We start from the raw sequence: 25124 nt of genomic DNA, 5'->3' as shown, positions 1-25124 counted from the left end.
TCAACCCGAATAAGACATCCCCCAGGCATATCATAATTAACTTCACTAAAGTTAATATGAAGGAGAAAATTCTGACAGAAGCCAGATGTAAGAAATCTATTACCTACAAAGGGAAGAATATTAGAATGATTATAGATCTCTCTGCTGAAACTTTTCAAGCCAGAAGAGGGTGGTCATTGACTTTTGATCTCCTAAAACAAAATAACTTTCAACCCCGGATCCTGTGCCCAGCTAAACTGAGTTTCATTTATGATGAAGAAATTAAATATTTAATGACATTCATATGTTGAAGAAATTTGCCATAACCAAACCAGCTCTTCAGGATATTCTCAGACCTATCCTCTATAATGACCAGCCCAATCCTCTACCACAAGAGTAAACTCACTCAGAAACTTTTGATCAAACTCCAACTTCCGCAACAGCGAAAGGATTAAAAATGTCCACTAGACTTTCAAAAAACTTGATACCCCAAATTTTACCAGACTTATCAATATTCTCCATTAATGTGAATGGCTTAAACTGTCCTCTAAAGAGGTAGAGGTTGGCTAACTGGATACAAAAATCAGGCCAGATGTTTGCTGCATACAAGAGTCACATCTTACCTAAAAAGATAAATACAAACTCAGGGTGAAAGGATAGTCGTCCATATTTCAAGCAAATGGTAATCAGAAAAAAGCAGGTTTTGCAATTCTATTTGCAGACACAATAGGCTATAAACCAACAAAAGTAAGGAAGGATAAGAATGGTCACTTCATATGTTAAGGGTAATACTCAAAATGATGAGATTTCAATTATTAATATTTAAGCACCCAACCAGAATGCACTTCAATTTATAAGAGAAACTCTAACAGACACAAGCAACTTGATTTCCTCCAGCTGCATAACAGTCAGAGATTTCAACACTCCTTTGGAAGTGTTGGATAGATCCTCCAACAAGAAGCTAAGCAAAGAAATTTTAGATTTAAACTTAACCATCCAACATTCAGATTTAGCAGACATCTACATAACATTTCATCCCAACAAAACTGAATACACATACTTCTCATCAGCCCACGGAACATACTCCAAAATCAATCACATCTTAGGTCACAAGTCTAACCTCAGTAAATTTAATGGAATAGAAATTATTCTTTGCATCTTCTCGGACGACCAGGAATAAAAGTTGAACTCAGTAACAACAGGAATCTGCATACTTATACAAAAACCTGGAAGTTAAATAACCTTATGCTGAATGATAGCTGGGTCAGAGATAAGATTAAGGAAAATGCCAAATTTTTGGAAGAAAATGACAATGAACACAGGAATTATCAGAACCTCTGGGATACCGCAAAGGCAGTCCTAAGAGGAAAATTTGCAGCACTGCAAGCCTTCCTCAAGAGAACGGAAAGAGAGGAAGTTAACAACTTAATGGGACATCTCAAGCAACTGGAAAAGGAAGAACATTCCAACCCCAAACCCAGTAGAAGAAAAGAAATAACCAAAATTAGAGCAGAATTAAATGAAATTGAAAACAAAAGAATAATACAACAGATCAATAAATCAAAAAGTTGGTTTTTTGAAAAGATCAATAAAATAGATAAACCTTTGGCTACCCTAACCAGGAAAAAAAGAGTAAAATCTCTAACTCATCGATCAGAAACAACAAAGACAAAATAACAACAGACTTCTCAGAAATTCAAAAAATCCTTAATGAATATACAAGAAACTTTATTCTCAGAAATATGAAAATCTGAAAGCAACTGACCAATACTTGGAAACACGTCACCTTCCAAGACTTAGCCAGAATCAAGTGGAAATGTTGAACAGGCCTATATCAAGTTCTGAAATAGCATCAACCATACAAAATCTCCCTAAAAAGAAAAGCCCGGGACCAGATGGCTTCACATCAGAATTCTACCAAACCTTTAAAGAGGAACTAGTACCTATATTACTCAACCTGTTCCAAAACGTAGAAAAAGAAGGAAGACTACCCAACATGTTCTATGAAGCAAACATCACCCTGATCCCCAAACCAGGAAAAGACCCAACAAGAAAAGAAAATTATAGACCAATATCACTAAAGAACATAGATGCAAAAATATTCAATAAGATCCTAACAAACAGAATCCAGCAACACATCAAACAAATTATACATCATGACCAAGTCAGTTTATCCCAGGGTCTCAAGGCTGGTTCAATATACATAAATCTATAAGTATAATTCAGCACATAAACAAATTAAAAAACAAAGATCATATGATTCTCTCAATTGATGCAGAAAAAGGTTTTGATAATATCCAGCATCCCTTCATGATGAGAACACTTATGAAAACTGGTATAGAAGGGACATTTCTTAAACTGATAGAGGCCATTTACAGCAAACCCACAGCCAATATCGTATTGAATGGAGTTAAATCGAAATCATTTCCACTCAGATCAGAAACCAGACAAGGCTGCTCATTGTCTCCACTGCTCTTTAACATTGTAATGGAAGTTTTAGCCATCACAATTAGGGAAGAAAAGGCGATCAAGGGTATCCATATAGGGTCAAGAGATCAAACTTTCACTCTTTGCAGATGATATGATTGTATACCTGGAAAACACCAGGGATTCTACTACAAAAGTCTTAGAAGTGATCAAGGAATACAGCAGCGTCTCAGGTTACAAAATCAACATTCATAAATCGGTAGCCTTTATATATACCAACAATAGTGAAGCTGAAAAAACAGTGACGGACTCTATTCCATTCACAGTAGTGCCAAAGAAGATGAAATATTTGGGAGTTTATCTAACAAAGGACGTGAAAGATCTCTATAAAGAGAACTATGAAACACTAAGCAAAGAAATAGCTGAAAATGTTAACAAATGGGAAAACATACCATGCTCATGGCTGGGAAGAATCAACATTGTTAAAATGTCCATACTACCCAAAGCCATATACAATTTTAATGCAATCCCTATTAAAGCTCCACTGTCATACTTTAAAGATCTTGAATTACTAATACTTCATTTTATATGGAATCAGAAAAAACCTCGAATAGCCAAAACATTACTCAGAAATAAAAACAAAGCAGGAGGAATCATGCTACCAGACCTCAGACTATACTATAAATCGATAGTGATCAAAACAGCATGGTACTAGCACAAAAACAGAGAGGTAGATGTATGGAACAGAATAGAGAACCAAGAGATGAACCCAGCTACTTACGGTTATTTGAATTGACAAGCCAATTAAAAACATTCAGTGGGGAAAAGATTCCCTATTTAACAAATGGTGCTGGGTGAACTGGCTGGCAACCTGTAGAAGACTGAAACTGGACCCACACCTTTCACCATTAACTAAGATAGACTCTCACTGGATTAAAGATTTAAACTTAAGACATGAAAGTACAAAAATACTAGAAGAGAGTTCAGGGAAAACTCTTGAAGAAATCAGTCTGGGCAAATATTTTATGAGGAGCGCCGCCTCCACCCCCCCCTCGGGAATTGAAGCCGCTTCAAAAATACACTACTGGGAGCTGATTAAACTAAAAAGCTTTTGCATAGCCAAGAACACAGTAAGTAAAGCAAGCAAACAGCCCTCAGAATGGGAGAAGATATTTGCAGGTTATGTCTCAGACAATAACCAGAATCCACAGAGAACTCAAACATATAAGCAAGAAAAGAACAAGTGATCCCATGGCAGGCTGGGTATGGACTTGAAGAGAAACTTCTCTGAAGACGACAGGCACATGGCCTACAGACATAGGAAAAAATGCTCATCATCCTTAATCATCAGAGAAATGCAAATCGAAACTACTTTGAGATATCATCTAACTCCAGTAAGATTCGCCCATATCACAAAATCCCAAGACCAGAGATGTTGGTGTTGATGTGGAGAAAAGGGAACACTTCTACACTGCTGGTGGGAATGCAAATTAATACATTCCTTTTGGAAAGATGTTTGGAGAACACTTAGACATCTAAAAATAGATCTGCCATTCAATCCTATAATTCCTCTACTAGGTATATACCCAGAAGACCAAAAATCACATTATAACAAAGATATTTGTACCAGAATGTTTATTGCAGCCCAATTCATAATTGCTAAGTCATGGAAAAAGCCCAAGTACCCATTGATCCACCAATGGATTAATAAATTGTGGTATATGTACACCATGGAATATTATGCAGCCTTAAACAAAGATGGAGACTTTACCTCTTTCATGTTTACATGGATGGAGCTGGAACATATTCTTCTTAGTAAAGTATCTCAAGAATGGAAGAAAAAGTACCCAATGTACTCAGCCCTACTATGAAACTAATTTATGGCTTTCACATGAAAGCTATAACCCAGTTATAACCCAAGAATAGGGGGAAGTGGGAGAGGGAGGGGAAGGAGGAGGAAGGGGGGCAGAGGGAGGGTCATTGGTGGGTTTACACCTGCGGAGCATCTTACAAGGGTCCATGTGAAACTTAGTACATGTAGAATGTAAATGTCTTAACACAATAACTAAGAAAAATGCCAGGAAGGCTATGTTAACCAGTGTGATGAAAATTTGTCAAACGGTCTATAAAACCAGTGTATGGTGCCCCATGATCGCATTATTGTACATAGCTATGATTTAATAAAAAAATAAAAAAAAAAAAAAGAAGTACTACCTGGCTTATTGTACCCTCAATGAATCCCCAACAATTAAAAAAAAAAAAAGAAGTACTGGTGGCAGTTTTGCTTGCTGTTAACATTCTATGAAATGCAATTTACAATCAGTAGTATCTCAGAGTTGATGAAATACTGGTTAAATCTTATTTTATGTCTCTTGGGAGCACTTTAAAGTTTCTCTCATATATATATATATATATTTTTTTTTTTTTGTAGAGACAGAGTCTCACTGTACTGCCTTCTGGTAGAGTGCCATGGCGTCACACGGCTCACAGCAACCTCTAACTCTTGGGCTTAAGCGATTCTCTTGCCTCAGCCTCCCAAGCAGCTGGGACTACAGGCGCCCGCCACAACACCCAGCTATTTTTTTGTTGCAGTTTGGCCGGGGCTCGGTTTGAACTTGAACCCGCCACCCTCGGCATATGGGGCCAGCTCCCTAGTCACTGAGCCACAAGTTGTTAAGACTCTTTTCATATATATTATCTTTTCTTCCATTAAATTTTCTCATTGGAAAGCCATTTATTTTTGCCTATTTTGTAAGCACTTTACTGAATTCTCTTACTATTTATAGTTTTTCAGTGGATTATTTTCAGTTTTCTCAGTATATAATAAAATAGTATTTAAACTAAAATTATCTTGAACTATCTGCTAAAATTTAAGATCAATAAAGGTAATACAGATTGTCTATTACTTGTACTCTTCTATCTCCAACACCTAGCATATTAACTTGCATAAATCAGGTAAGGAACACATATTTGTCAAAAAAAATTACATGAATGTAGCTTACTTTGTAAAACTTAACCCAGTCCTTCCCCCAACAGAAATATTAAGTTTAGTTTAAAAAATATATATAATCTCAAATATCAACAAATAGTATTCCTATTTACTTACCCCCTATATACTTATTTACATACAAATCCTGTAAGAAATTGAGTACTTTATAATCAAACCTATACATGTTTGGTTACAATTAATTCTACTTAAATCATTAAAAACCCAATTATAAAGTAAGTATGTTACTTTAAACACTTACCTTTTGGATCTTTGATCTGATGAATCAAACTGGATATTCATAGGACCAGGATTTATTTCATGATCTACCTCAGAGATGAGAGGATGTCTATCCATACTTGCCATTTTCCTCAGAGGCTAAGCACTGAGGAAGTTAGTCCTAAATAAATCAGAAGAGAAATAATTTAATTTAAAAATATTTTACTATTTATTTGTACATGTGCATGCATAAGAAATTGAAAAAATGTGGGAACTGGCTAATGATCTCTTAATGACATACATGCCTAAATATTTATCAGAAGCTTACTAACTTGAAATGGAGTTACTTCTGTGAACTGAAATAAAATAGTAAGCTCTCTAGCCGACTGAATGGACTTGGTCTTGACCAAGGAGACCCCAGAAGTACCCTAAAGCTGAGCTGCTAGCCATGAGAAGGGAGGTCAGACACTCCTTGTGATGGCCCCTTCCCTTCTCCCAGATGTCCTTTATAACTCACTAACAAGTCTCAGTGTATACAATACAAAGCTTAAACCACACCTGCAGGTTATCAATTTACTTAACAGGTCACTTGAGTCTATGTTCAATACACGCCTGGAGGCTAGTTTCTGATTAACAGACTTCCTTATTTTAACTTAAAACTTTTCAAGCCTTTAAAGCTTCATTTCCTTAACCGATTATAAATCAAAGAATCCTTAAACCCACCTATAAGCTGGAATGCCCTCCTTCCAGACGTGTTGCCTTTTCAGACAGAACCAATGTATAAATTCCATGTATTGATTTATGACTTTACATGTTATGTTAGTCTTTCTCTGGCTCTAGTGGCAGTGGACATTCATTAAGCACAGAATAGAACTCTCTTGTTTTTATGATTGTGTTAAAACATTCCTTCCAGGTTACAAAAAATTTCCAGCAGATAACCCTCCAACCTTCTGCTATTCACTCTCTAAGCCTGATTCTTTGTGGCACCTTTGACTCTAACACCTGTAATTCCTGTCTCCCTGAAATGTATAAAATCAACTGTAACCAACCACAGGGAGACCACTTCCTTAAGGCTTCTTGGGTGTGGCTCTCTGAGCCATGGTTGCACATATTCTGCTCAGAATAAACCTCTTGAAATTATTTTATAGAGTTTAGGTTCTTTTCCATTGACACTTCAGCTAACCAAAAAATAATTGGAGCTATCCATTTCTAATAATAAAACAGATTAGGCTATATGGACCCATTTTCCTGCAGAAAACAACTAAAAATACAGGTGAAATATTCAAAAAATTTTTGAAAAACATCAAAAATAGTGAGAAAGGTCAGGCCATTGTAGAAGAAGTTAAGGAACCTAGGGAGGTAAAAAACGCAAGGAGACTGCTGCTGCCTGGAAGGTATTTACCCCACCAGGAGAATCTGGGTTGAGGTTTTCGAAGCTTTTTGTAGTACCAGGGAAACAGAAGACAAAGCCTGGTGTTCATCCCAAGTAAGGAATGATCAAGGTAAGAAATTATCCCCTCTCTCTACTTCCCCACCACAATACAGCTGGAACTCTAAAGAACTTTACCATCGGAGTGGGGGTTAATAGGATGTAAAAGTGCCTAACTCCCTCACAAGGGAACTATAGAGAAGTATTCTTAATGCTGACCACAGCCAGGGTGTGTGAGTGTTATCTGTGCAGGGGGAACTGTTATATTGGTCAACATAAACTGATCATCTGTTACCATAAACTGCACTTCATGGAGATTAACAAAACGGTCAAGAAGCACTTTAAACTGTGAATGTAATTTAAGATTAACCTGCTTGGTAGCAGGTAACTGATATAGAAGCAAATGTAACTCTTTCCTATGAGGACACACCTCCATCCTATGCCTGAAGAAAGTCCTGCTAACAATCTTTTAAGGAAACAAACAGTACAAAGATGAAAATAACCTAGTATGAAAGGAAGAAAACACACTATGAGGATCAGAGAAAATAGCAGAAACAGATCCACAAGAACTTCAAATATAAAAACTGTCAGAATAAAAATATAAATAAAACAACGATGCCATGTTTAAATAAATACAAGGACATTTTCAAAAAGTGACTTAGGATGTTTGAAAAGGAACAAGAGTGAATTTTTAGAAAAAAATATTCAATAGCCAAACTTTAACATGTATGGATAAGTTTAAAAGTTGAAGAGAAAATTAATGAACTGAAAGATAAGTTATAAGAAACTATTTAGAATGTGGCAGAGAAAAAAGTGACAAAAAAACCGTGCGAAGTGGTTAAGAGACATGGAGGATAGAATAAGAAGGTATAAGAAACATGTAATTGGAGAAGAATGGAGAAGACGGAGGTAATATTTGAAGAGATAATGGCTGATAATTCTCCAGAATTCATAAAAGATACAATTTGCAGATTCAATAAGTTTAATGAAACTAAGAGAATTAATAAACAATACAGTATATGGTTAGAAAAAAAAAGAATTAAATTCCAGATCAACAAGAAAAAAAAGTCAGGTAAAGGTCTTAGAAGTTAAGTGTTAAAGATCTTTGTAAGGCCCAGGACAACATAACATATTGAAGGTGTGTGTGTGTGTGTATATATTTATATATATATTTTTTTGAGATAAAGTCTCACTCAGTCACCCTGTGTAGAGTTCTGTTGTGTCATAGCTCACAACTCTTGGGTTCAAGTGATCTTCTTGTCTCAGCCTCCCAGCTAGTTTTTCTATTTTTTTTTTTTTTTTTGTAGAGACAGAGTCTCACTTTAAGGCCCTCGGTAGAGTGCCGTGGCATCACACGGCTCACAGCAACCTCCAACTCCTGGGCTTAAGCGATTCTCTTGCCTCAGCCTCCCGAGTAGCTGGGACTACAGGCACCCGCCACAACGCCCGGCTATTTTTGGTTGCAGTTTGGCCGGGGCTGGGTTTGAACCCGCCACCCTGGGTATATGGGGCTGGCGCCTTACGGACTGAGCCACAGGCGCCGCCCTAGTTTTTCTATTTTTAGAGACAGGTTCTCACTTTGCTTCAGGCTAATCTCAAACTCCTGAGTTTGGGCAATCCACCCACCTTAGCCTCCCAGAGACAGTATAAAGATACTATTAGCATAACAGAAAACAATGTGTAACTTTAAATCTATAGAAGAGAATGATTAAAAAAAAAGTGAAAATATGGGTGGTGCCTGTGGCTCAAGGAGTAGGGCGCCTGTCCCATATATACGCTGGAGGTGGCGGGTTCAAACCCAGCCCCGGCCAAAAACCACAAAAAAATAAAAAAAAAAAGTGAAAATAAGGCAAAAAAGAGAAAAGAAAATATAAAATAGGTGGGAAAAACAAAGTATAAGATAAATAAGATTCTCTCATTCTTTCTCAAACCCATGCTAATCAGGCTATCTTTCTTATCACTACACCGAGTCTGTTCTGACAGACTGCGTAAAGCCAGTGGTTATTTCTCAGTCCTTAACTTACTTGACCTGTCAGAAATATTTGCTAAAAGGGAAATGTTTATCTCCTCTTCAATAAACTAGATTCATTAGTCCTCCAGGTTTTCTCCCTGCCTCACTGGTCCTTCCTCTTCCTCTGCTCCTTTGCTATTTGCTCTTCAACTCCCAGAGCTCTTTAAAGTTGCAGAGTCCCAAGGTTTAGTCTTGGTTCTCTTTTCCGTCTACCCTCAATCTCTTGGTAATTTTATCCATCCTTATGGTTTTAACACCCTTGCTTGTCAATATAGTATCTACTAGTCACGTGTGGCTAGTTAAATTTAAATTAACATTAAATAAAATAAAAAAATCAGTATCTCAGTAACACTAGCTGCATTTGAAGTACTCAAAAGTCATACGTGGTTAGCAGATATAAAACATTTCCATTGTTATAGAAAGTTCTATTGATTTACACAATGATAATGCTAACCACATTAATGTTCCACATTAACATCTCTAGCCTAAACTTCTCTTATGAATTTCAGACATGAATATCCAACTGCTTTTTCAACATCTTCACCGGAATGTAACAGATAACTCTAACCCAATGTGTCCAAAAACTAAACTTTTGATTTCCTTCCTCCAAAACTATTCCAACCCAGTGTTTTCCTGATTTCAGTTGATGGAATCACTATCCTTCTAGTTGCTCAGCCAAAATTCTTGGAATCACTCATAACTTCTTTTTCTCACACCTATATTCAATCCATTAGGAAATCATATTGGCTTTCCTTCAGATATATTCAGAATCTGATCATCATTTCCTACCAAGATTACTGCAACACTTTCAAATCCAGCTCCCTGCTTCTACAATCTCTCCCTTATCCCCCTACAGTGTCCTCTTTAAATAGCATGGAAAGAATTGTAGAGATGGGGATAAAAAGGAATTTGGCCTCACCCCACTACAAAGTGGGGAATACCACTGGCACCTAGTGGGTTGAGATCAGGGATGCTGCTGAACATCCTATAATACAAAGGACAGCCTCCCACTATGAAGAATCACTCAGCTCAAAAATCTCAGTACTTCTGGCTCAGCGCCTGTGCCTCAAGCGGCTAAGGTGCCAGCCACATACACCTGAGCTGGCAGGTTTGAATCCAGTCTGGGCCCGCCAAACGACAATCATGGTTGCAACCAAAAAATAGCCGGGCATTGTGGCGGGCACCTGTAGTCCCAGCTACTTGGGAGGCAGAGGCAGGAGAATCGCTTGAGCCCAGAAGTTGGAGGTTGCTGTGAGCTGTGATGCCACAGCACTCTACCCAAAGTGACAGCTTAAGGCTCTGTCTCAAAAAAAAAAAAAAAAAATCTCAGTACTTCTGAGGCTAGGAAACCCTATTCCAAGGGGAAAATAGGAGGTTGAGATATGGAAGGACAGGATGGGGCTTTATATGGTAAAGTCAATATTTCTTTTCTTTTTTTTTTTTTTTTCAGACAGAGTCTTACTTTGTTGCCTTTGGTAGAGTGCTGTGGCGTCACAGGTCATAGCAACCTCAAACTCTTGAGCTTAACCGATTCGCTTGCCTCAGCCTCCCAAGTAGGTGGGACTACAGGCACCCACCACAAAGCCTGGCTATTTGTTTAGTGGAGAGGTCTTGCTCTGGCTCTGGCTCAGGCTGGTCTCAAACTTATGAGCTCAGGCAATCCACCTGCCTTGGCCTCCCAGAGTGCTAGGATTACAGGCATTAGCCACCAAACCCAGCCTAATATTTGATTTCTTCAATTTGATTCTGGTTACATGGCCATTTGCTTTATAATTATTTTATATATGTGTGTGTACATATGTTTTGTATACTTGTCTATATGTATATTTCACAATTTAAAAAGGCAGAGAACTCTATACAATGAAATGAATGAATAGGTTTTAACATGCAAAGGCAAGTGATATGTCTTTATTACTCATCTGATATGTTACTATCAGTATCCGCATTTTGTAGATCAGGATACAAAGCACAGAGAAGTTAAGTAACTCATCATAAAGTTCGTAAATGGCTGATTTAGAATTCAAACTTAGGCAGTCTAAGTCCAGAATCTGTACTTTTCACTACTATCTCATGTTGTCTCTTCTGTTTGTTGCCTTTTTTTTTTTTTTTTTTACTTTCTCTCTCTTTTTTTTTTTTTTGGAGGCAGGGTCTCACGCTATCACCCAGGCTAGAGTGCAGTGGCACCATTATAGCTCAATACAACCTCAAACTCCTAGGTTCAAGTGATCCTCCTGCCTCTGCCTCCTGAGTAGCTGGGACTGGAGTGTCCACCACCACTCCAGCTAATGTCTCTATTATTTTGTAGAGATGGGGTCTCACTCTTCCTCAGGTTGCCCTCAAACTCCTGATCTCAAGTGACGCTCCCATCTCTACTTACCATAGTGCTGGGATTGATTGTAAGTTCTTTGTCTTTCAGCATCGACTTTTGTTCTTGTTACTGCCCAGACTACTTTTTTGTTTTTCTTTTCAGACTACTTAATAAGTTATTTTATTATTGCCATATGTGTTTAATGGACCCTTACATCCACTTTTCTTAATTTTTTAAATGTAACATTTATGAAAGAATACAAGGAAAATAAGGTTTTTGAATCAGAAGTCTGTATCATCTGCCACTTACTACCTGTGTAATTTAGCACTAGCCATCTGGCCTTCATGAGACCATTTTCCCATCTGCAAAACTGAAATGAATTCTGCGAGGTTGTTTGAGGATTCAGTGAGATGATGCACACTTCAGTTAGTACTTGGTAATGGGAAAATATAAATGTTCAAATGTATTACTGTTCTCATCAAAAACCAAATTAAAATATTTGCTTTTTAAAAAAATATATGCAGCCTCCTAAGGTTTCTTTCCTTTTTTTAAGTGGAAAATTCTTCAGTAATGAATAGCTAGGCAAATGTTAACATGCCACTGATTATTATATGACACAGATACTATGACATGTTCTATTCCCCAAATATGTACATTTTCTTTTCTCTTTCTTTTCTTTTCATTTTGCTCATCTGCTTTCCTGCCTAACATTTAAGCAAGTTAAAGCTCTCCTTAACTTAGTCCTATCAGAGACAATGTTAAAGAAAACATTAAAGTTTTAAAGAAAAAGTTAAAGTAACTTTTCAAAAAAAAAAAAAATGGGAAAACAAAATATTCTCCTAACAAGAAGGGCTTATTTCTATATCTTATAACAAAGAGTAGTATGATGGTAAAAATGATTATTTTTAAATCAAACAACTAAAACACTGAGTAATGAGTAAACTTTGAACAATACAGGGTGGCCATAAAGGTTAGTGTGCAATTTACTATGTTAAACTATTTTAAATTGCACATGAGCTTTATGGACCCCCCTATATATTAATTCAACAGGTTTGTAATGAGCCCCACAAAATGATAAGGTATTGAGAAAAAAAAAAAATATATATATATATTTTAGAGACAGAGTCTCACTTTATCACCCTCAGTAGGGTGCCATGACATCACAGCTCACAGCAATCTCCAACTCCTGGGGATAGGCGATTCTCTTGCCTCAGCCTCCAGAGTAGCTGGGACTACAGGTGCCTGCCACAATGCCCAGCTATTTTTTTTTGGTTGCAGTTTGGCCGGGCCTGGGTTTGAACCCATCACTCTCGGTATATGGGACCAGCACCCTACTCACTGACTCACAGGTGCTGCCCGAGAAAAATATATTTTTTTTTAATTTAAAAAGTCAGTCACCCTCAATAAACTTAAAAAATATAATTTGCGAAGTCCAGAGAAGTCAAGTAACTTGTCCTAAATCACTTAAATATTACAATAAAACCTAATAGGATACTAATTACTGATTCTAATTTTCAGTTCATCATTTTACTTTTAGCTCAACTCTACACCAACTGTTGACCCTAGCTTCTGAATTAGCTTAGTAATATCAGTGCACTATTTAATCTTTTAAGGCAAAAAGTTTAGTTGACTCTTTGAAACAGATTCATATGTACTATACATATTCAAATTCATAGCATAAGAAATGTTCTTGAATATAAAGTATATTATTCAATGGTAATTTTTACTAAAATCCCATGAGATGGGAGCAATTAAGATAAATTTAATTAATTTCATTAAAACAGTTGAAAAGTAAAAACCATAAGGTTGATCTTTCAGTTCCTTCCTATATAATAAAAGTGATTAACAATTCAATTGACTTATCTGATCTTAAGTTTCAAAACTAAAAGGCAGAATTTTTCAAAATTACTTTAATCTACTAATCTATGAAATTAGGAATAACACTTCTATTAAATTGGCATAGTTTACAACTAAGTTACAATTTGACTAACTTGAAAAAATGGTTCCCTGAATGTAATGGGGGAAAACATTTTATATGACATACTAATGAAAGATACATTTATAAATAAGCCAGGTGTAGCATGGGAATTAAAAGCTTAGAAAATAAATATATTGTAGACAAGTTACATTTAAAATTTTGTTATAGCTTTATAGAATTTCATAGCAGTCTCTCAATTTAAAAAATTAAATATTTTGTAAACTGAAAAGATGACTAGAGGGAAGCTAATATCCAAAAAGAATAAGAATTTGGGAAAAACTTACACGGAAAATCTAAAACACATACTTTTAAAAAAATCTATAAGCTCATATGTAGACCCATTTAGAACCATGTCAAACACTAATAAACTCTTTATAAGAGTTTCGTATTATTATTTCTGAACTTAAGGAAACTTTTATACTACGTGGAGGAAAAGCAATCTATAGAGTCGTTAAATGCTAGACAAAAATTTTAATAGTGATCAGTGGGCAGAACCCTATCATTCCCAAGTCTACAACAACTGATAAAAATACCTTTAGAGGCCAGGCGCAGTGGCTCATGCCATGCCTATAATTCTAACACTCTGGGAGATTGAGGTGGGTGGATCGCCTGAGCTCAGCAAAGTGAGACCCCCATCTCTACTAAAAATAGAAAAACTAGCCAGGTGTTGTGGTGGGCACCTGTAGTCCCACCAACTTGGGAGGCTGAGACAAAGAGGATTACTTGAACCCAAGAGTTTGAGGTTACTGTGAGCTATTACACCATAGCACTCTACCCAGGGAGACTGAGTAAGATTGTCTCGAAAACAAACAAAACAAAACAGAACACCTTGAGAAAGAATTGCCAAGGCATCATTTGTCTGAATTATACGCCTTGTGTAACTTGGGATATGGCCTGTCTCAGTTCTATTAAGCAGAGTCTGGTGGTCTCTATTAAGCAGAGTCTTACATGTAAGACTGCCTGGATTTGAATCTTGGCTCTTCCATTCACTATGTGACTTTGGGCAACTTATTTAAATTCTCTAAGACTCACCAATCTGGGAAATAATAAAAATCCAAATCTTACAGAGTTTGAGATTTAAATGAAACAATACACACAATGTGTCTGGCACACAGTGAGTACTCAATAAATATAGTTATCACTTTTATTATGAATCTAGCTCTTTAAAAGTAACTAGAAAAATTATATATTAGTTTAATTCGGTCAGAATAAAATCAGCTGACATTACACACATTTAGTGTAAAGCAAGTAAATTCAGTGAGGTCTGAAAAATAAAAAGGTTGACATATGTAGAATTACTGAACCATCACAAATAAAATAGTGCTAAAGGAAAAAAATTTGTTTCTAAAGAAAACTGGGTGTCATTTTGGAGGAAATCTCAAAAAAAGACAAGTTAATAGAAAGGTTGGAGGTGGGCTTGGCACCCGTGGCTCAGTGAGCAGGGTGCTGGCCACATACAATGAAGCTGGTGGATTTGAGCCTGGCCTGCTAAACAACAATGACAACTGCAACAGAAACAAAAACAAACAACAAAAAAAAATAGCTGGGCATTGTGGCAGGTGCCTGTAGTCCCAGCTACTTGGAAGGCTGAGGCAAGAGAATCGCTGAAGCCCAGGCGTTACAGATTGCTGTGAGCTGTGACACCGCAGCACTTTACCAAGGGCGACATAGTAAGACTCCACCTCAAAAAAAAAAAAAAAAAAAAAAAGAAAGGTGGGAGGTGGAACTAACATTTATTAAATGCCTACTATTGCCCTAATGTCTTACATATTAATTCTGACAAATCCTTCAAATTCAGGAAATGGGTAGTACTTTCATAATAAAAAAAGTTAGAGCTCAGGTATGGTGCCTGCAGCACAGTGGTTACCAGCCACATACACGGAGGGTGGCGGGTTCGAACCCAGCCTGGGTCAGGTGGACAACAATAATAACTGCAACCAAAAATACCTGGGTGTTGTGGCAGGTGCGTGTAGTCCCTGACACTTGGGAGGCCCGAAAGTTTGAGGTTGCTGTGAGCTGTGACATCACAGCACTCCACCCAGGGTGACATAATGAGACTCTATCTCAAAAAAAGAAAAAAATTGGAGCTCAGAGAAATAGTTTGTCCTAAATCATTTAGCTACTAAAGTCATATCTGGGATTGAAACCAGGTCATTATGATCCCAGATGCTGTTTCCACTATACTCTTGTATGGGCCTTAAAGAAGGAATTAGCCTACTTTGAAGACAAAAAAACACCTGAAAATCAAATCTCCTTTCTAGATTTGTAAGTAAAAGATCAATAATACCTAGAATAGCAAATGGCTGGGACTAGAATGAGTAAAAATGCATGCCTAGGTAACCAGATTAAAAATTAAACAAAATGAATTTGTTATTCTTGAAGCAAACTAGGTTAGATGAATTTGTTTCTCTTGCTGCATATTATGTCTTAAGGCTAGATATTTTGTTAGCCAGCAACAACCTTTCCCGCCAGTGGTAATGAAATAGATGAAAGGACAATAGCCCAGAGTAGCAAAAAGATATGTGCTTAAACAGTGGCATAAATACATGGCGACACTTCTTGATTTACTTTGTAAACCATTACACTCCGCAGTATTGGTTCCTAACCAAAACTGAGAATGTGGTTTAAAGAAAGAGGATCCTATCAACTTCTAGAGATTAATAATTTAACTAAGGATTGAATGTGAGGAAGCCAGGAATGGGGAGAAATCTAGACAGATACTTGGATCTCAATCAATCTTATCAAAAAGTGGTAATCAAGGTTAGAGGGAAATGTGAATTCAGGAATGAAAGGTTCCATTTTAGTCAGATATGTGGGTTTGTTCTGAGCAAATCTGAAATTTTGTGGCATAGTGAAATTAGCTATTTATTCCAAACAAGCAGAAAACTGATAGTAGCACAGTGATTTAATAACATATCATAAATGAGGAGCCCGAAGTCCCTGTTTCCTTTTAATCAAAAATTTAATGTTATTCAAGAAAATATGAAGAACTATAATGAAATTGGTAATTTTCAGTTGTCTCAATTCACCTGATCTTCAAATTCCTCATGAATGTTGTTTCAAAAGAAATGTAATGCCTTCTTTAATGTCTTCCAGAGTAAGAACGATAAGATATTCTGAAGTTTGATGAATTAGGTTGAGAGGTAAATCAGAGTGCCACAGCCAATATTATATAGATTAACACAGAATAGTCTATCAATAATTTATTAAAATGCTAAATACTCCAACAGCATTGTCATAGACATAACACAAATATAATTTGGTGGGAGCTAAATATGTAACATGATGTAAACAGATATTTCACTTCTAGTATTTCACTCAATCTTTGAGTTTAAAAAAAAGTCCCAGATGCAAGACTACTAAGTCAAATCTCAGTCATTTAATAATGAGTCCCTAATTGTTTACTTTAAGACTGGTTTTAATATGGGGTCTTGCTATGATATGAGTATTTGTGTTCCCTCCAAAATTCATGTTGACAGCCTGAGCAATGTAGAAAAATTAGCTAATCATGGTGGTGTATACCCGTAGTCCTTGAGAGGCTGAGGCAGAAGGATTACTTGAACCCACAGGTTCAAGGTTGTAGTAAGCTATGATGATGACACTATACTCTAGCCAACAGAGTGAGACTCTGTCTCAAAAAAAAGAAATTCATATTCATATTAATCGTCAATGTTATAGTATAAGAGGTAAAGCCTATGGAGATAATTAAGTCATGAGAGCAGAGTCCTCACAAATGGGATTAGCAATCTTCTGCTTGGGTTGAAGGAAACTGGCTAGGCTGCTCTTGGCCTTTCTGTCCCTCCTACGACGTGTGGACATAGCTACAGGGGGCCATCTTATAAGCAGAAACCAAGCCCTCACCAAACATGCTGTTGCCTTGATCTTTCCAGCCTCCAAAACCATAAGAACTAAATTTCTGTTGTTTATAAATTACCCAGTTTCAGGTGTTTTGTTATAGCAGCATGAACAGACTGAGAAAGGTCCGAGTAGAGAATCAAAAGCTTCACTGACTTGCTTGGTACTTTCAAGTTCTATTTAAAATGTTGGTGCACCCCTCTTCATAAAAAGTACATAGAGAACAACCAAAGAAAGACAGTGCGATATTATTTTAAAAAGGTATTGACTGTGATTATCAGTATGTCTCAAAGAATATCAGCCCTTTCCACAACAGGCTTAGAAACTTCAGATTCTTTGCAAAAGCAATATCTATAATATCTATGTGAAGATGCTAAAATCTATAATAGAATACGCTAGCTTGTACCCAAACATATGGGACTATGGACCTACATACAAGCATTTACATGTTCTTTCTCAGATGCTAAAAATTAGTATTACCTAATACTTTTGCATGTTCTAGGGTTCCAAGTACTGTATTTATGTTCAGTTTACTTAGGCGAGGGGTTGACACATTTTTTTTCTCTTAGGGCCAGACAGTACATATTTTAAGCTTTTCCAAGCTATATGCTCTTTGCAACTACTCAACTCTACCTTTAAGCATGAAAAGCAATATGTAAATGAATGTGCATGGCTGTGTTCTAATAAAACTTTATAAGAAGAAAATATATCTATCAGTAGGCTAAATTTTGTCATAGTTTATCTACCTCTATAGAATGTCAAGATAAAAGCAAACAGAACACACCATAGGAAAGGTACCTTGGTGGAAGCCGTTATGCTATGTTTATGTATTTTCTTGTATATAAGTCTGTAATTGTTATGAAGTCCAGTAACAAACTTATCTAAATCCTTTCCTTAGGAACCAATAAGAGCTATATGAGATTTGACAATTAAGTTTGTGAACTCACCCTAGAAAAAGTGCTTTAAACCTCATTGCTGAATATCACTGTAGTCACCTTTGGGAAGCTATGTGCCAATGCTAGGGCCTAGTCCATTCCTCAAAGCAATTTTGGAACTCTTTTCCTGGAATAGCCATCAAAGCTGTGATGTCCTGAAAGCCATCAAAATGTCTTCAATATTTTCTTTATCTACAGGTAAGAAAAAAAGTCATTGGGGGCCAGATCAGGTGAGGAAGGAGGTGTTCCAATACAGTTATCTGTTTACTGGCTAAAAACTCCTTCACAGACAGTGCTGTGTGAGTTGGTGCATTGTCGCGATGCAAGAGCCATGAGTTGTTGGTGAAAAGTTAGGTCATTCCAAATAATAACCTTGGTTAACTGTTTGTCCAGTTGGTACAAATCATAACGAACAATCCCGCTGACATCAAAGAAAGTCAGCAACGTTGTTTTGACTCTTGATTTGGACTGAGAGAACACTTTTGATCATGGAGAATTGTCTGACTTCCACTATGCACTGGAATGTTTTGTTTCAGGGTCATATTGGTATACCATGTTTTATAACCAGTGATAACATGGCCCAAAACATTGTCCTGCCTCTCCAAAAATTGGCAAACTTCATTGATGAGCTCCTTCAGGACCATTTTTGCACACACCTTTTTCACACCAAGATTTTCAGTTAAGATTTTCCTGTTTCTCTATCAATGTTTACTTGGTCTGCTATGCTTCTCACAGTCAGCTGATGATTTTGATGCACAACTGGACAAATTTTTGCAATGTTTTCGTCAGTTCTGCTTGTGACTGGCTATCTTAACCTCTCTTCATCGGTGACACTTTCTCCCCCCTCAGAAAAAATTTAATCTGTTTATACAGTGGCATTATCCCCATAAACTTGGACTACCATGTCCCTGATCTCACTTCCACTCTTGTTAACTTTAACAAAAAATTAAATGTTTGTTCATTACTCTAAGCTCTGATATTCTTGTAATGACACATAAAAACATGCAATAATAATGAACGCCACTTGGCAAGACACAGCCACACACAACACAAACCCAGCTGGGTCATACCAAGGTTATGAGTGGTTTGTACAGTGCCGCCAACAATGTAAGCATACATTGGCAAGTTCGCAAACTTTATTGTCAGATCTCATTATGCTCCAATTCTGATGTGGCAGTTGGAACATACTTCCAACCCGATCAATAAATGCTTCACAGTGCTAGAGGACAGTGTGGTCTGATAAGTTACCAGTCAAAGCTATGCTATAGCACCAAAGAACCTCTCCTTCTACATCAGTAACACTAGATGCTCAAGTAATGTTTAGGCAGGAAGAAAGAAAGAACTAGAGGACTGAAGTGTAAATGTGTTATAAAATGTAGTCCATTAAAATGACAATTAATGACACGGTGGGGGTACGGGGGAAGAGAGAGCAGACAGAGAGAGAAAGAGGGAGGGGGTGAGGGAAAGGAAAAGAAAATAGTGACTAATTCTCACATAAATTGGATTAATTTTGACCAAAGTACATTACTTGAACATTAATTTTTAATTCAACTTGTTAATATGTTGTTTAGGATATTGCATCCTCATTTATAAGTGAAATATGTTTGTAATTTCCCTTTATAATAATATATTTTTTCCAATTTTAATATCAGGTATATCCAGATGAAGTAGAGTGATTTTGAAGTATTTCTTCTTTTCCTATTGTCTGTAAGATTTGGCATGATAAATTATCTTTTATGTTTATTTATAATATTAGTTGTCTATTTTTTGAGACTTTGGAAAAAAGATAAGAAGAAGAAGTTAACTGATGACTCCAAACTAACCTCAGAGTCAAAGCATTTTATGGTAGACATACTTTATCTGACAATGTGAATGTTACTTTTTTTGCATCATTATTATTGCTCAATATTTTGTTGCAGCAATCATCTGATTTCTTTTCTGAATGTATTTATCTTTGTTCATTCTTTACAAGGTTTTTGTTTCTAGTCCTTATCTTAAACATTGTTACTGTATAGAGAAAATAAAAAAAAAAATGTAGTCCTACAAGACTCTTGGAAGTCATCAAAAATACAGTAATGTCTCAGGATATAAAATCAATGTCTACAATCAGTAGTCTTTGTATACACCAACAGCAGCCAAGATGAGAAGCTAATTAAGGACATAACCTCCTTTACCATAGTTTCAAAGAAAATGAAATACCTGGGTGGCGCCTGTGGCTCAGTCGGTAGGGTGCCGGCCCCATATACAGAGAGTGGCAGGTTCAAACCGGGCCCTGGCCAAACTGCAACCAAAAAATAGCCGGGCGTTGTGGCGGGCGCCTGTGGTCCCAGCTACTCGGGAGGCTGAGGCAGGAGAATCGCTTAGGCCCAGGAGTTAGAGGTTGCTGTGAGCTGTGTGAGGCCACGGCACTCTACCGAGGGCCGTAAAGTGAGACTCTGTCTCTACAAAAAAAAAAAAAAAGAAAATGAAATACCTAGGAATATACCTAACAAAAGAGGTGAAGGACCTCTATAAAGAAAATTATGAAACCCTAAGAAAGGAAATAGTACAGGACATTAACAAATGGAAGAACATACCATGCTCCTGGCTGGGAAGAACCAACATTGTTAAAATGTCTATACTTCCCAAAGCAATATACCGATTCAACCCATCCCTATTAAAATATCAACGTCATACTTTCAAGACTTGGGAAAAAAAGATTCTGTATTTGTATGGAACTAGAAAAAACACCGTATAGCTAAGATAGTTCTTAGTAATAAAAACAAAGCCGGGGGCATCAGCATACCAGATTTTAGGCTGTACTACAAGACCATAGTGGTCAAGACAGCATGGTACTGGCACAAAAATAAGAGACATAGACACTTGGAATCGAATAGAAAACGAGGAAATGAAACTAACAACTTATAACTACCTAATCTTTGATAAACCAAACAAGAACATACCTTGGGGGAAAGACTCCCTATTTAATAAATGGTGCTGGGAGAACCGAATATCCACGTGCAAAAAACTGAAACTGGACCCACACCTCTCTCCATTCACAAAAAATTGATTCAAGATGGGCGGCACCTGTGGCTCAAAGGAGTAGGGCACCAGCCCCATATGCCGGAGGTGGTGGGTTCAAACCCAGTCCCGGCCAGAAACTGCAAAAAAAAAAAAAAATTGATTCAAGATGGATAAAGGACTTAAATTTAAGGCATGAAATGATAAAAATCCTCAAAGAAAGAATAGGAAAAACACTGGAAGATATGGGCCTGGGGAAAGACTTTATAAAGAAGACTGCCGGGCGGTGCCTGTGGCTCAAGGAATGGGGCGCCGGTCCCATGTGCCAGAGGTGGCGGGTTCAAATCTAGCCCTGACCAAAAACCAAAAAAAAAAAATAAAGAAGACTGCCATGGCAATTGCAATAACAACCAAAATAAACAAATGGGACTTAATTAAACTGAAAAGTTTCTGTACACAACCAAAGCAAATACACAACCTACACAATGGGAAAGGATATTTGCATATTTTGAATCAGACAAAAACTTGATAACCAGAATCTATAGAGAACTCAAATTAATCTACATGAAAAAAGCCAATAATCCCATATATCAATGGGGAAGAGATGAACAGAACCTTCTCTCAAGACACGAATGGCTACCAAACATATGAAAAAATGCTCATCATCCCTAATTATTAGAGAAATGCAAATCAAAACTACCCTGAGATATCATCTAACCCCAGTGAGAATGGCCCACATCACAAAATCCCAAAACAACACATGCTGGTGTGGATGTGGAGAGAAAGGAACACTTTTACCTTGCTGGTGGGACTATAAAGTAAAACAACCTTTTTCGAAGGAAGTATGGAAAAACCTCAAAGAACTCAAACTAGACCTCCCATTTGATCCTGCAAACCCACTATTGGGCATCTATCCAGAAAGAAAAAATACCTTTTATCGTAAGGACACTTGCACTAGACTGTTCATTGCAGCTCAATTTACGATCACCAAAAGGTGGAAACAGCCTAAATGGCCCGCAACTCAGGAATGGATTAACAAGCTGTGGTACAGGGGTCCTCAAACTTTTTAAACAGGGGGCCAGTTCACTGTCCCTCAGACCATTGGAGAGCTGGACTATGGTTTAAAAAAAAAAAAAAACCTATGAACAAATTCCTATGCACACTGCACATATCTTATTTTGAAGTAAAAAAACAAAACGGCAACAAATACAATCATACCGCCGTAGTTTGAGGACCCCTGAATTACATACCATGGAATACTATTCAGCCATTTAAAATGGAGACTTTACAGCCTTTGTATTAACCTGGATGGAAGTGGAACACATCATTCTTAGTAAAGCATCACAAGAATGGAGAAGCATGAATCCTATGCATTCAATCTTGTCATTAGAGGACAATTAATGACAATTAATGACATGGGGGGGAGGGGAGAGCAGAAAGAGGAGGAGGGAGGGAGGGTGGGGTCTACTGTGTGACACATCTTGTACTCTCAATGAATCCCCAATAATAATAATAATAATAAAAAGTAGTCCTGATAGAAATTGTTAACCTCTTAAAGAGGTTTTTGTTGTTGTTTTTTGTTTTTTTGCAGTTTTTGGCGGGAGCCAGGTTCGAACCCGCCACCTCCGGTATATGGGGCCATTACCCGACTCCTTGAGCCACAGGCGCCACCCGATTTTAAAGACTTTTTAAAAAAAACTTTTATCCAAATATCCTTTTGAAAAAGTACTATACAGCATTATTTTAGCCTGTAATTCGGATTGGTATTCCATCCTCCTATGCTGAGTTCATTCTCTATTGTAAATATTTACGGTATTATAATAACACAACTAAAAGCTTATTATTTTTATGTATATAACTGAAAAATACAGCATTTAAGATTGTGAAAAGAAATCTAAGGCTAACTGTTCCCAGAGCTCTAGTGGACATAGGTTGGAGAAAGAAAGATTAATTTTATTATTTTAGAAGCAAAAGGAACTACAGGTGACATCTTTACTACTAATCTGTTATGTCAATATGAAGTTTGTAGTTCATGAGGCAGAGAGTTTTCTTCATGTTAGAACAAGTGTTATTTTGACCTATTGAAAACTTTAAAAAAACTTTAGCGACTGCCTATTATCCTGAACATATCAAATCTTTATCTTGTCTGAAGGAAAAAAAGAAAGGGTGGTTTGCTGATCTGATGTCAGCAATAGATAAGGTTCTGTCTGGGAGTCATGACAATTAGGTTTTAATCAAGTTTGTCACTAAATTGCTGTCTGCTGCCGAGTGGGTTTCTCCAACTCGGTGGACCTCAGTTTCCTTACCTTGTAGGAAGTGAGGAGAATGCACATCACTAGCTGCTCTCTAACTCCCTTTTCAGCTCTAGAGTTTCAAGATGTCAAGACCCCGCTTATCAAGATACTCAAGAACCAGCGGCGCCTGTGGCTCAAGAAGTAGAGTGCCGGCCCAAATGCTGGAGGTGGTGGGTTCAAACGCGGCCCAGGCCAAAAAAAAAAAAAAAAAAAAAAGATACTGAGGCTCCCAAATGACTCGTGTGAAAAGCTTGGCGAGGGCTTACCAGTCATGGTCCTCACCGCACCCGTGGCGCTAGCTCAAAGGGGCTTCCTTCCGCATCTCCCCTCTCCAGTTCTTTCCTTCTTGGGATAGACAGTCTTTCCATTCTTAAAATCCCCCCAATTCTCCTCTCCCTCCTTCTCTCACCTGGGGTTCAGGATATTCATCTATCCTAACCCTGCCTTTTCCCTAAGGCTCTGACCGACGCCCGCAGCCTCTCGGCGATCCTCAGCCCCCGCGGGACTCCCAGGCTTTCTTGCACTCGAGCCCTGAGAGAAGCGCGCGCCGCCCCTCCGGGGCAGTCTCTGCAGCCCACGGCTTTGGCCTTACCGCTCCCCCGAGAAGTCACTGTTCCGACGCGTTGCGCCAAAGAACTACCGCAGGTTGACAGCTGGCTTTGCCGCTTGCTCAGCCCTTCGAGCCTCCTCCCCTCAGTTCCCTTCCCACCTCCCCAAGGGGTGAGTTTGCTCAACGTGGGAACGTGCTCTACTTGGGTAGGCCAGGCCCTAAATCACAGAGAACTGTGCGGGAAGACAAAGACCCTTTCCCAAACCCTAGCGATTTGTGACCGCGGGGTTCCTTGTCCACCAAACAGGAAGCGAAACGGCCTCGCCGCGGGGACCGGCGGGGGTTGAAGTTCTGAGCGAGCCAAGCCGGCGGCCGCTGTCAAGCCTGCCACCACCGCGGACTACAACTCCCAGGAAGCTCTGCGGCTGCCGACACGCTCCTCCCCGCAGAGCCCAGCCCTCCGGCTTCGGGCGGCGTGCTGCCGGTCCCCAGCGCAGGGGCAAGTGTGGTCCAAACGTGATCTGGTTCCAACCTCCTTTCGCCACTTGAGGTCCCTAGGGATCTAGGAGGAGGAAGGCTTTCTCAGAGGCCACGTGAGAAAACGCTGGTGCGCCATCTCCAAATAGGGCTGACTCCTTAGACCAGTGGTTCTCAACCTTCCTAACGCTGCCGACTCTTTAATACAGTTCCTGAAGTAACAAGAAGATAATTTTATGGTTGGGGTTCACCACAACATGACGAACTGTATTAAAGGGTCACGGCATTAGGAAAGTTGAGAGCCACTGCCTTAGGCTTTCACGGCTCATATTCTGTACTGTGGTCCCGTGCTTGGATCCTGTGGTCAGCAAGGGAAGCTGATTTGAAAAAACAAACAAAATTGTTAGGTTGGCATGCTTCCTCCCTAGTCTACTCATGTGGATTTGTTTTTTTGTGTCTTGGAAAATGAGTCTTTAGACTAAAGAGAGGCTTTAGAAGGGTTGGACCCTCCCCAGCAATTGTTCACAAAGCCACCGCAAATAAACATACAAGCAAAATTTTGTAATGTATTTGTAATGAAAAACATCTCAAGGTAATTCCCGGAAAACTATATGGCAATCACTAAGCACCTTTTACATATGAAGCCAGTGGCTTTTTTTCTTTAACCGTGCAACCA

General features: G+C 38.1%; 1 protein-coding gene across 6 annotated transcripts in view; it reads right to left on the bottom strand.

The window, feature by feature from the left end:
* SLC38A9 (solute carrier family 38 member 9) overlaps positions 1–24289 on the bottom strand; it is a 96046-nt gene extending 71757 nt beyond the window's left edge. For 2 of the 6 annotated variants that reach the window (XM_053590477.1, XM_053590495.1), the window contains exons 1-2: positions 22378–22397; positions 5655–5792 (exon numbers count right to left, since the gene is read on the bottom strand). In XM_053590477.1, coding sequence (XP_053446452.1) covers positions 5655–5758 — 104 coding nt within the window. In that variant the 5' untranslated portion in view covers positions 5759–5792; positions 22378–22397. The other 4 variants (XM_053590457.1, XM_053590486.1, XM_053590446.1 and 1 more) reach the window with 4 other exon arrangements.
* Positions 24290–25124: the final 835 nt, after the last annotated feature.

The sequence above is a fragment of the Nycticebus coucang genome, chromosome 1 (assembly GCF_027406575.1).
Source record: "Nycticebus coucang isolate mNycCou1 chromosome 1, mNycCou1.pri, whole genome shotgun sequence".
NCBI classification, from domain to species: Eukaryota; Metazoa; Chordata; class Mammalia; order Primates; family Lorisidae; genus Nycticebus; species Nycticebus coucang.
The sequence above is the reverse complement of the archived record's forward strand: the minus strand, read 5'-3'. Positions and strand labels throughout refer to the sequence as shown.